Source organism: Schistocerca piceifrons, chromosome 2 (genome assembly GCF_021461385.2).
Source record: "Schistocerca piceifrons isolate TAMUIC-IGC-003096 chromosome 2, iqSchPice1.1, whole genome shotgun sequence".
In the NCBI taxonomy this organism is placed as follows: domain Eukaryota; kingdom Metazoa; phylum Arthropoda; class Insecta; order Orthoptera; family Acrididae; genus Schistocerca; species Schistocerca piceifrons.
The window spans coordinates 494,598,117-494,611,557 of NC_060139.1; the positions used below are offsets into that span (position 1 = coordinate 494,598,117).

The window sequence follows — 13,441 nt, forward strand, 5'->3', positions numbered from 1 at the left end:
TCTAACTACACACGCAATTTTGATGCTATCATGTAAGCAAAAACAACGTCCTCACAATAGGTGAAACTCAGTTCCCAAATAAATCATCAAGGGCTCTGCGGTAGATTAATTTGCCATTAGCAGTAGAATGAATCAAGAGAATCGCTCATGTAAAAGGGCTTAAGGGGACACTACATCTCTTGTCAAGATCAAGAAACTTGCTTCAAGAATCTAAAATTAATGCAAATTTGATAGCCATTTATAGAGAAACATCAAACTAAAATATTGATAGTAATCACTCAAAACTTCATGAAAACTTTATAAAGGGGGGTCACAATTAGACAGATTCTAGGTAGAAAATACTCCCTCAAATGAATGCCAGGCTTTATAAAAAAAGGTCAGTGTGTTAATCTTCCCTGTAGAGTATGAAAAACAAAATAAATTAGGAATGATACGTATGTATATTTTGCTGAACATCAAGCATAATACATTATTTGCGTGAGGACAGGTCTTTTTGTACCAGCTCCTGTGACTTTTGGGCTTTATACTGTAATTTTTAAATTAATATGAAAAGTTAAAGCAGATATATTATTAGGTTAAATGTTATTAGCAAGTAAAATAATAGAACATCTGTGTGATATATCCAAGTAGAGTGTTCTAATGAAGTATCTTTATTTTCAGGCCTTTGTTTCAGTTAATGGAGAAGCGTCAAAAACTTTGGGAGAAAATGATTGCCTTGGAAAGTAAAGCTAATGATAGAGATCGTTTGTTTAACAACCGTGGAGGTCAGTTACTTCGGGAAGAGAAGGAAAGAAAAGTTATACAGAAGGTACATGTTCTGTTAATATATGTGTGTATCAAACAATAAGATTTAAACCACATGGCGGATCCCCAATGGTAAGTCAAAGATGATTTGTAAGACCTTGCAACACCCGATGTTCGCTGCCTCCTTTGTGTCAGTTGTTAAACAGCCAGTACAGAAAACTGATGCTGCTACACAAACGAAGATAGCTTGTATTAGTGCTAGAACCTGTATTTACCAGTGTACTTGCGCTGCTGCAGTTATTCACGGCCTATACTTCCTCCCAAAACATCACCTAAGTCTGTGGTTGCTAATGTTGTGGAGCTCCCTGCTCCCCCTAAGGTTCAGTCTGGTCCAACATCCAGTGCTGCCATTACCACTGTTGCACTTGTGGCTCCAAAGCCTACCCAGGTAAAAAAAAACCAAGGTCAGGCATCCATCACTAACAGAGTTGGGAGATAAACAGTCTGACGATATCAATGTCATCCTATCTGATGTCTCTCTTGACTCTTTGGTAGAGTTAATGGATGTTGATGTCAGATGGGGGCAGTCATCTCACCCCAAGATTGAGCCTCCAGCCATTAAGGGCTCTCCTCCCTGGCAGAAAGACATTGTGTAAGTACAATCACTGTGGTAGGTGGCTCCCATATTACAGTGGAATGTTAATGGGTTCAGGACATATGTGGAGGAACTGAAACTGCCAGCCTTTGCTTGCGAGAAACACATTATAAAGCCCCCTGACACCCCTTGCTTTGGGGTCGTGTTTTAGAGTGCCTCATTACATCTCACAAGCTGTGCATCCTCAACATGGGTAATCGCACTCGTTTCTGTACTGCTAGTGGGTCATTCTCAGCCACTGACCTCTTTCTGCTCTCCAGGCCTTGCAGACTGTTCAGTGGGAGGTCATTGACGACCTTCGTTCTAGTGACCATTTCCCAGTCCTCATTCAACTGCTGAGTGGGGCATTCCCTGAAGAGAAAGTCAGCATGTTTGAACACTTTCTCAGCATCCATGAACAGGTGGACGACATCACGTGAGTAATCCATCATGCCACTGACCTATTGATTCCTCAGGTCATCTTAGAAAGTGACCAGTACATTGGTGGACAGATAAGTACTGTTCAGTAATTTGAGACAGGTGTGCGGCTCTTAGACTGTTTAAATGCCCCCCCCTCCTCGTAGCCATGCAAGAGCCAAGACTCAACATGTAAGTGAGGAGAGCGAGAAAAGGTAATGCCAAGCATTCCTGGACTCTATTACTAATTCCACTTGTTCTCCAAAACTACAGGAAGCCATCTGGAGGATTTTCAATAAACACAGTGGTTCACTTATTTATAGCAGCAGTGCTGAAACAGAGGCATCTCCAAACAATGCCTGGAGAAATTGCTCAGATGCTGGCAGAGCATTTTGTGAAAACCACTGCCAATACCAGCAAAGATCTGGCATTTTGCTACTACCATGTGACTGTGGAGAGGAGCAAATTGGATTTCAGATCCCACAATTGTGAGTCTTACAATTGCCCTTTCTCCATGTAGGAGCTGGAATCTGCACTGTCTGAGACTTGTTATACTGCACCTGGTCGCGATCAAATCCAATACTGCATGCTTCGATACTTGCCAGCAGTGTCAAAGGAAATCCTTCCTTGAATGTTATAATTTAATATTGCAGTCAGATCAATTCCCTGACTTGTGGAGTGAGGCAATTTTGATACCTCTCCACAAACCACGAAAGGTCTACACATGTCACAGTAGTTATCAGAGAATCACCTTAACAAGCTATGTAGGAAAGACCCTGGAGTGAATGGTTAACTGTTGTCTGGTCTGTTTGTTTGAGACAATGCAACTCCTTAACTATTCTCAGTGTGGATCCAGAGATTTCAGCCCACTGTCGACAGCCTGACCCTGCTAGAGGCGGCTGTTCAGCAGGCTTTCCTACATAAACATAACTGTTTCAGCATATTCTTAAATATAAGTGAGGTGTAATACTCTATTTGGAGACACTATTATTGCACAGCTGCATCAGTGGGGCTTTTTTGGCCACCTCCCCATCTTCTTACAGTCTTCCCTGCTTAACGGTTTTCTAGAACCTGAGTTGGTAACACAGTCAGATCATTTTGAGCAGGCGAATGGTCACCTTTAGGTTAGTGTTTTAAGTGTTGCCCTGTTTGCTGTAGCCCTCAACAATATTACATATACAGTGTGTAAACTTTTAGATGGCAGACCTCTCCCTAGTCCTGAATCGGTAGAAGTCGGTAAATGTCGGGAGGCTTCTGTAGGCACGCAGTTTAGACTGCTGCCAACATTACGTAGCTGACTGTGTTGTACAAGGTAGCCACTGTCGTCTGCTTCGTTATTGTTTTGCACTGTAAGGTTCTGCATGTTTTTATTGTGCAGTTGTGCTAAACATTATCAAAATGAGTGAAGAGGCAGTTGCTGGCCCATCTCGGCAGTCGCCAACAACCCCTACTGGTAGGCCTATGGTTAGAAGGAAACCAGTATTACGTAGCGATGCTCGCAAAATTATATTGCGTGTGATTGAATGCTGCGAAAGGGAAAGGGAGCAGAAAAAATTGCTTCACCCCATTTACAAATCTTCAGTGAGAGCTACTACATACACAGGAAAAAACATGTGTAGCATTGGAAGATTCAAACAGTTTTCATTGCAATCGGATGAATATACAGATGAAAGCCACACTTAAATACTACTTTTCTACATAGTTGCCATTTAAATTAAGGCACTTATCGTAGCGATGGACAAGCTTGGAAATTCCTTCGTCGTAAAATTTGGACGCCTCCGCCTTCAACCACGTGGTTACCTCTTGTTGAAGCTGTGGGTCGTCATCAAAACACTGCATAGCCAACCACTTCTTCACTGCTGGGAATAAGTGGAATTTGCTCGGTGCCAGGTCGGGACTGTACGGCGGATGAGGAAACAACTCCCACTTAAAAGATTCGAGAACTTCACGAGTGGCATTTGCCGTGTGGGCCCGGGCGCTGTCGTGAATCAGCAAGATCTTTGAGCCCAACTTTCCCCTGCGCTTGTTTTGTATTGCTCTTCTGAGGTTGTGCAGAGTTTGGCAATACCTTTGAGAGTTTATTGTAGTGCCTCTTTCCAGGAAATCCGCAAAAATCACACCTTTCCTGTCCCAAAAGAGGTAACCACGTGGTTGAAGGCGCAGGCGGTCGAATTTTACGACGAAGGAATTTCCAAGCTCGTCTATCGCTACGATAAGTGCCTTAATTTAAATGGCAACTATGTAGAAAAGTAGTATTTAAGTGTGGCTTTCATCTGTATATAATAAAAAAAAAAAATTTTCAATACTTTTTTATTTTTAATTCCGAAACGTAATGTACTTTGTGGATAGCCCTCGTATATATATATATATATATATATATATATATATATACGAAACTGAAATCGTCATATTATATATATATATATATATATATATATATATATATATATATATATATATATATATATATATATATATATATATATATATATATATATATAATATGACGATTTCAGTTTCGTTTACGAACAACATTTAAAGCGAGTTTTACTTGCATGCCTTTCATCTGCTTTCGTGTAAGCATGACGCGCAATTTGTAGTGACAGCACTGCAACTGCTAGGCATGACCCCCCTCCACCGCCGCCGCCACCGGCTCCTCTCCCCTCGCCAGCCTCCTCTCCCCTCGCCAGCCTCCTCTCCCCTCGCCAGCCTCCTCTCCCCTCGCCAGCCTCCTCTCCCCTCGCCAGCCTCCTCTCCCTGCACTCTCCTCACAACTCTGCCGTCTTACTGTTAACACACTGTACATACAGCTCCATATTTCTGGAGGATTTTGCTGTTTTCTGTTCATCCTCGACTGTTGCAGCTGTGATCCATCAGTTGCAACTTTCACTGCGGAGGTTAAAGGACTGGGCTGCAAAGATGGGTTTTCAATTTTCTGCAGATAATTGTGCGTGCGTGCACATTTTAATTGTTCTCACTGTATTTTTAATTTATCTGATTTGCAAGTGAGGGACACCTCTCTACATTTTAGAGTGTGAGGTTTCTGGGCCCCGTTTTTCACTCCACATTGTCGTGGTTGCCATACCTGAGAAACCTGAAAGCCAGAACCCTCAAGGCACTGAAACATCATAAAGTGCCTTAGCCACAGTTTTGGGGAGTGGATAGGGCATCTCTGCTCCAGTCTTATAGAGCTTTCGTTGTTGCGGGACTGTGGGTGCACGGTATGTGAACTGGTGAGGCCTTCTTATTTGAATATAGTTGACGCTGTCCACCATGGGGGATTCAGATGGTGCTTATAGAACCAGTCCCATACCCAGTGTCTGTGCTGAGACTGGGGAACTGCCATTCACCATCAGGCAGCAGCTACTCATGCTACATCAGGCATGTAAGTTCGTTGCAGCACCGACTTCACCCGGAGACCATACTGTTGCTCGTCTGCCTCTGGTACACCTCCAACTGTCCATCAGCCATAATGCCAATTGGGTTCCATATTTAGCACGTGCTGGAGTCAGTTAATGTGGAGCAAATCCAGGGTTTTAACCATCTGCCACCATGGTTACTGCAAAGGCCTGGGGTGAATTTTGATTCAATGCAGTACAGAAGGAATTGCATTCATCCTCCTGTTTCTAATGCAACATTTTCTAACATTTTATATGAGCACCACAACTGTATATCTGTCTTTGTGAATGGTTCTAAACAGGTGGACTCTGTAGGTTGCTCTGTTGTTTTCCCAGATAATGTCCTCAAGGTCCAACTACCTCAAGAATTTACTGTCTTCAACACAAAATTGTATGTGATCTTGCGGGCAATGGAGTATACGATACATTCTTGCAGTGCTAAATTTATCGTCTGTCCTGATTCTCTGAGTGCCCTTCACTCACTCTAACATTTGTACCAAGCAGATAAAGTTATCCAGGATGCCCTCCTCCAGCTACGACAACTGTGGAAGGAGGTGTCTTTTCTGCTGCGTAAGGGCACATGGGTATTTTGGGGAATGAAAGGGTGGATCTATCAGTGAAGGAGGTGTGTTGTGATACTCAGTTATTTCTTGTGCCATCCCCCTGCATACTAACACATCACTGTTGAGGTGCAAAGTAATGTGTAGTTGGGAAGACGAGTGGCTGGAACTGACAGACTATAAGCTCTGTCTAGTAAAGCCAACAACACGGCCATAGCTACCTCTTTCCACCCACTTTGATGGGATGAGGTCCTCCTTGCTCTTTTTTTTTTAAGACCAGCGGGCCATGGCGGATTTGCCAAAAGATATCCCTTCTATTTTAAATAACCTTCAAATGGATGTGGTTCAAGTTTTGTGAATTGTCCAACATCTTTTCCAAGATTTTAGAGTGATGATTTTTGTGTGTTAACAGGGTCATTGGCTCATCCACATTTTTTGTAAGTAGTCAGCCAGTGACATTTGTCTGTGCCTTTCTTTTAGCTGCTTTCTCATTTTACTTGTGTTTTAATCTCATGTATAGCTTCTTCTACTTTTTCTCCACTGTTTTGGTACATGTGCGATAGGATGGTTTTGTGGTCAATTAGAGTGCATGAGTGTGGAAAAATTTTTGAGGTTTTAGCCACATTCATTTGTTTTAATGAGTGTAAGGGTGCTGATAACCTCACCATTGAGCACCCATAACCTACGCGTGTGCGTTTATTGCCAACAGAAGTCCAAAAATTGTAAGAGTGGCAGAACTTGGTCAATGAAAGATTCTCTCATATTTGGTGCATGCCACCAATACTGTTCTAGAGCACTGCTCGAGGAGGTATCAGTTTTAAGAAGAGTGATGTATAGGAACTAATAAATTCTCGCTGAGCTGTCAGAACTTTTTTAGAGGTCTGGCTCATCTCACTTTGAGTAACTGTGTTATCCCATATTAAATTATATATGATTTACATTAACTTGGATGCAGTGCTTTTTGAATTTTGTTGTTGTGCTTGCAATGTTTGCGTTGTCTTTGTGTAACTTGAAACTTTTCATCAGGAATTACCAAAAATTGAAGAGGAAATTTCACACCTGGTGAAGAGTTACGAAGAAACAAACCATGAACCATTTTTATTCTATGATCAGAAGCTGTCCTCTCTCATTGAAGACCAATGGAATAAACATCAAGAGGAGAAGAAAATTGCAAGAGTCAGTACAGTACATATGTATATGTTTTGTAACATTTTTGATAAATATTTTGCATATAGAAGTCTCAGGATGATTCAGAAGTGCAGGGTTTCTGTAAATTATCTTTACAACTTTAGACTTCAAAAACTCTATACTAGATATTAAAACATGGTTTGCAACAGGTGATAAACTAAAACACAAAGTTTTGTTTCCTCATTCATACACATCAGTGTGTGCACTCTCTGTGGTGCAGATGTCTAGTCGGAATTCTGTTTCTCTCCCCATGTGGTTCAAGATCTGCATGGTGACGTGTTTAAATGCATTGTGAATGCATGCCATCATGTCCTGCAGGTCTCTAACCTCAGTTCGGTACATCAGATCCTGTACAAAACTCCACAGGAAGAAGTCTAGTGGTGGGAGGTCAGAGGATTGTATGGCAGCCAACACTCCTGTGGTGTCCACGTATTATCAGGTTTTCAAGTGAATTTTGTGTCAAAATTGTCACCTGGAAGCTTTTTTTTTAAAAAAAAAAAAAAAAAAAAAAAAAAAAAAAAAAAAAAAAAAAAAACACTTTGAGTTATTTTATTACATGCTGAAAACCATTCATTAATATCTAGTTAATTTTAAAGTTATTAAAGTCTGAAGTTTCCAAGATAATTTATGGACACTTTAACAACTTTTATATTATGTAAATACTGTAGTTGGTACCAAATTGTTTTGAAGCTAGTCAAGCCTGTTATGATATAGAAAAACTCTCTCTAACACTGTCAGTGGGACAATCCAAAGACCTGATGGAGTAGGGGTCTTGAAATGTCAAAAAGCACATTAACAAGACTGTACACTTCGGACCTGTATCTCAACTGGGCTGAGGGCTTGTGTCAGGTGGAGGGAGTAGGGCTGTCTAGCAGCTGGAAGGGAGAGGGAGCATGCAGGCAGGATAGGAATGCGGTACAGGCTCCACTGCCACTGATGTGGAATGGATTGATTGGGGGATACTGCAGGAAAGGTGTGGGTGCATGATGGGGAAGTTAGTGTCCTGGGGCAGAGACCTAGCAGAGATCGAAGCCGGGAGGGTTGCACCTATTTAACTTGGAATAACTGGTGCTGAAGGGGAGGGGGGGGGGGGTGTCAAATACAGACAGCACAAATTGCGAAGCAGAATTGAAACAAAGCATGTCGTGCTCTGTAGTCTGTTCCGCCACGGAGTGGTTAACTCTGCTCATAGCCACGTTTTGGCAGGGTCCATAAGTTTGGGTGGCCACTTCTTTGATGTTGTGCCCTCATAAAATGTTGTTCAGAAATTGCACAAGAGCTGAAACTTGTTGGAAGATTAAAACTGTGCACCAGACCAAGACTCAGACTCAAGACCTTTGCCTTTTGCGAGGAAGTGCTCTGCAAACAGAGCTACCCAAGCGCAACTCATGACCTATCCTCACAGAATTACTTCTGCCAGCATCTAATCTCGTACCTTCCAAACTTCACAGAAGCTCCCCTGCAGAAATAGCACTCCTGGAAGAAAGGATGCCTCAGAGAGGCAAAGGTCTCAAGTTCAAGTCTAGTTCCAGCACACAGTTTTAATCTGCCAGGAAGTTTCATATCAGCACATATTCTGCTGCAGAGTGAAAATTTCATTCTGCTGCAGAGTGAAAATTTCATTCTGCTGCAGAGTGAAAATTTCATTCTGCTGCAGAGTGAAAATTTCATTCTGCTGCAGAGTGAAAATTTCATTCTGCTGCAGTGTGAAAATTTCATTCTGCTGCAGAGTTGGTATGTGCCATAACTGTTTCCATAGGTAGCCCTACCAGATCTTGCATCTGGGGCTTCCACAGGGGTATGACTCATGTGCCAAGGGATTTGAGGTGGTTGTGAAATAGGGATGGACTAGGTTATTGTGTAGATTGGGTGGATGGTACCCCCCAAAGTGATAACTGCTTTTTTGTGGAACATTTCAATTGGAACAAAATTATGCAGAGGAGTTGTTACTCTATTTTTGTAACTTTCTTGCAAAGGAGCCTGTCAAAAGTATGCGGTACTTCATGAAGTACTTTCACTGCCAAGGGCTACAAAATGTAATGTGCAGTAAATCAATGAAGCTTCTCAAGTGCCAGCTTTTCAGCATGGCCTCCAAATATTGCACACTTTGTTACATATTTATATCAAGGTGTTGCAGCTTCAGTACATGATACTACCAAAAATCCTTCCAGCCGTTGTTGATTAAATGGGGTTAAAGGACAGGTACTTCACTTTCACATTGCTGTCAGCAACAACAAAAAAAACAGCACAATCATATGGTGTGATATGTTCACTTGAAGGGCAGGGATCTTTTGCGTAACATCTCGTCAGTTAGAGATGTAGAGGTTCTTCTGCAAACTCTTCATAGAGTGGAGTCCTATTTAAATGTTCAGCATAAGGTACATAAAACAATGTTGAAATCATATCATATCTACTTTATCAATAACACTAAGACCATATTGTTCCATATACATGGATATTTCTGCTCTGTGAAGGAGAATTATATTGATGGTTCATTTTCCACACATGCACCATTTGTGACCAGCTTCTTCTTTCACATACCTTGGTACAACATAGCACAGTGTTGCTCTCATCATCCTGTGCGTACTTCGCTTAGCTGTGCTTTATATTTGTTGCACCTTGTACTTATGCATAGATCACAAAATGTTATTTCCATTTCTGTTTTCTCTGTATCTCAGCCATTCACTTGTCTCATGTCTCAAATTTAGAATTATTTCTGTAGCTGAATGGCTCTCTTGTCAGCGCACTGCATCCAGTTCGCTGTTTCCCTCTGTGAGATCTTTCAACCAATATAGTTAGTCCCATGTCTATAAAAGACATTTTTGTCTCACTGTGGTGTTCTTTGTTTAGTAATCATAATTGATATGACCTGAAATTTAAGGATATAATTTAGTAGGTGAGCACAAAAGTTCTTTATTGTTGTCCAATATTCAGTAAGCTATTGTTACATGGAAATTGCAAGTAATCAAAATGTCTAACTGTTAATAAATCTCCTTGTATTATGTTTCAGAAAACACGGGGTGCAGAGACAGAATTCAGGCCACCAATCAAAAGGAAAGCTGGTGTGGCAACTTGCTCTTCAAGTTCAAAAGTGACTCCAATAATAAACAGAAGCAAAAACATAAAGGTAGCCAAAATTCATAGTCATCTGAAAAATTAATTGTTGATGGAAAGACATTTTTATAAATTACACTGTACCTTGTGTGGTGGTATTTATCTCATTCTAGTTGATATAATGCCACTGGCAAATATGTTGTCAGTTGTAGAGAAGGTGGTTATCCCAAAAGTAGCAATAAAATTGTAGTAAAAAATCCAGTGTTGCCTGCACTGCTTACCTGAATTCATTAGGCACCTGCTGTGACAGGGTTATGGTTAGAAAGTGAGTTCAGAATGACAGGGATTTTCCCGAATCTATTAAATAAAAGATTCATGCAATAATTAGTTTTCCAACATATGAAAGAGAGATAAAAGCTAATAAAAATATCCCTCTCTTTTCTGTCTGTTTTATTAAATAGTCACTTAACTGTACAACATGGCTGTATATCTACATAATTTTCTGCAAATCAACATACAATGCGTAACAGAGGGTGCCATTCTGACAGAGTAAGGGAAAAACCATTATCTATATGCCTTTATACGAGCAATGGATGGGATAAACCAACCGGTTAAAACAGATACCAGTATTTTTCAGTATTTGTTTGGTGTCTGTTATAGTAGGTGTTTCTTATGTTTTACTAATAACCGAGTAAAAAAATTGAAATAGCAACAGTGCTAGAATTCTTTTTTAAATAGACTTTTATTAGAAAGTAAGTAGTTTTTATATGTAAACTTTGGATTATTTTGAAATATTGTGTTATTACAGAAAAAGAGAAAAGTGGTCTGTGTTATTTTAATAACAATGCGTACAGAAAGAAGCAACAAACGTATGAGATAAGAATTAGTACAGCATTGCTGAGCCAAAAATGTCCCTGTTGCCATGTGTCATGGCTTAAGGTATGTGTCTACGTGCAGTGTGCTGGACTCGCTCCCACCTGGCCCATATGGTAGTTTCTCACTGTGGTTGCAGGACATCCGTTGTGCTGCAGAATGACACCAACTCTAATCTGGAAATATTTTTACAGAGTGCTGTAACAGTTACGTGCAATGCTTCATTTGCTTTAAAAGATTAAAGATTTGTCTGTCTTTTCTATGAAATAATAAGAGGGAGGAGATTATGGTAACAATAATAGGTTAAAAACTTAACGACTATTCATTCATAATGTAAAGTAAAAATAAAGTAGCTGACCTATACTTGTGTCTACGTAATATGCACTTATCTGTTTGTAGCCCTTGAAAACGGACAAATTAACATTAAAAACTTACTTCTTAACCTTAGTTCCCACTATTTAGTGCAGACTATTCACAATGCCCAAATACTGACATGACCTCTAATTACAACGTGATTTCGAAGCAGTGTGTTTCAAAAAATTAGATCAATATTAGAATACTGGTGTATTTTTATAGTATTCAACCACTTACCACTTTTCAGGAATAGCAGTGCATGGTAGACAGATTAAGTTTCATTTACGTATTTAATATTTTGATTCTATGTATCTTGAAACTGAGAGAGTAAAAAATATTCGATCTTTATTTGATTACTACATGTATTCCAGGAAATAATAGGAACAAAAAATTGAAAGTTGCTTATTTATGAAACCAGTTATTTAGTTATTGGGAGCAATTCTAACAGTTGGACTAAATTAGCATTGGAGAAAGGGGGGGGGGGGGGGTGATATCATCAAAAACTGGTTGTTTCAATGATAACTGCCATCCCTAGTACCAGCCCTAATTCCTCTTACATTACCTTCACTGTCCTTAAGCGAAATGTGCATTGGTGGCATTAGAATGGTTTTGCAGTCAACCATAAATGTCGGTTCTCTAAATTTCCTCAGTAGTGGTTTGTGAAAAGAATGTTTTTGTCCCCCCAAGAAGTCTTATTTGAGTTCACTAAGCATCTCCATAATACTTGCATGTTGATTCAGTGTACTGGCATCAAATCTTGCAGCACACCTTTGAATTTCTGATATAACCAAACTTTGTTGCAGTACTCAAAATTGTGTTGCATTTATGTCGTACATGCAATTTCCTTTATGAATGAGCAGCACTTTTCAAAAATTCTCCCAATAAACCCAATTCGATCATTTGCCTTCCTACTACGAACATTACATGCTCTTACTGTTTCATATCACTTAGCAGTCTTATGTCTAGATATTTAATGAACATAACTGTGTCAGCAGCACACCACTAACACTGTTCTCAAATATTGTAGGATTGTTTTTCCTACTCCTCTGCATGAATTTACATTCTTCTATATCCATAGCAAGCCGCAATTCATTACACCAAACACAAATTCTGTCAGTCATCCTGTATCCTCCTACAATCACTCAGCGACACCGCTTTTAGTAGACAGTCACAGATTGTTGCTCACCTCATCAATCAGATCCTTCATACATACAGAAAACAAGATCAGTTGTATCATGTTTCTTTAGGTGCTGCTGATGACAGCCTTGTCTCTGAAGAAGATTCTCTGTCCAGGGCAGCATATTGGGCTCTACTGCTTAAAATGTCTTTAAGCCACTCATACATCTGGGGACTTAGTCTGTACGTGCAGACCATTGTTAACTGTTTACAGCAGGACACCATGTCAAACACTTCGTGAAAATCTAGGAATATGGAATGTGCCTGTTGCCTTTCATCCATGGTTCATTGTATATTGTACGAGAAAAGTGCAAGCAGAGTTTTGCATGAGCAATGCTTGCTAAATCAGTGTTAGCCTATAGACAGAAGCTTATCTGTCTTGGGGAAATTTATTATAATTGAACTTAGAATGTGCTCAAAAATTCTGCTGGAGCGAACCAGTGATTTTTTTACCAGTCTCATGGGACTTTGCCCTGGGCAAGAGATTCATGATAAATGGAAGCTAATTAAGTGGCCAGTAACAAAGAGTACTCTGTGTAAAATCAAATTGAGATGCCATGTGGAACGGAGACTTATTTGCTTTCAATTCTCTCTGTTGCTTTTCATTATCATAAGGTTGCAGGATAGTTACTTAGTAATATAGTTGGGTTCAGAAGGACCATGCTTAACATCACGCTGAATCTCAGCGCCCCAACACATCTAGCCTCTGAAAGACAGGAATATAGTTGAATTGGCCATGCACAACTGTAAAGCTGTCTCTCGTACATAGATTTTGCTAGTTTGCAGTAAGACAAGTATCCACAAAGGTCGTACAGTGGCTTCTAAAGCACCACAGATGGTAAACATGGTGACTGTGTTACCACTTCCCTTAATGCAACAGCAGAGACACCTGCCAGCCGTGGTGCACCTGCTGACAACTCTGAATACTAATGGCACCTTCTTGTCTTTTCAGACAGAACCCCTGTTCTGTAGATAACATTACTATGAGGGGGTCCATGAGTGAAGCCTTAGTGGAGGACAAATGTTACCAAATTATATATGTT

The 13,441-nt window shown here is 40.2% G+C and overlaps 1 protein-coding gene across 2 annotated transcripts in view; it reads left to right on the forward strand.

The window, feature by feature from the left end:
- LOC124775048 (protein regulator of cytokinesis 1-like) overlaps positions 1–13,441 on the forward strand; it is a 147,948-nt gene that overhangs the window by 82,153 nt on the left and 52,354 nt on the right. For both annotated transcript variants that reach the window (XM_047249828.1, XM_047249829.1), the window contains exons 9-11: positions 661–808; positions 6,780–6,929; positions 9,952–10,068. In XM_047249828.1, coding sequence (XP_047105784.1) covers positions 661–808; positions 6,780–6,929; positions 9,952–10,068 — 415 coding nt within the window. The remainder of the gene's footprint in view (positions 1–660; positions 809–6,779; positions 6,930–9,951; positions 10,069–13,441) is intronic.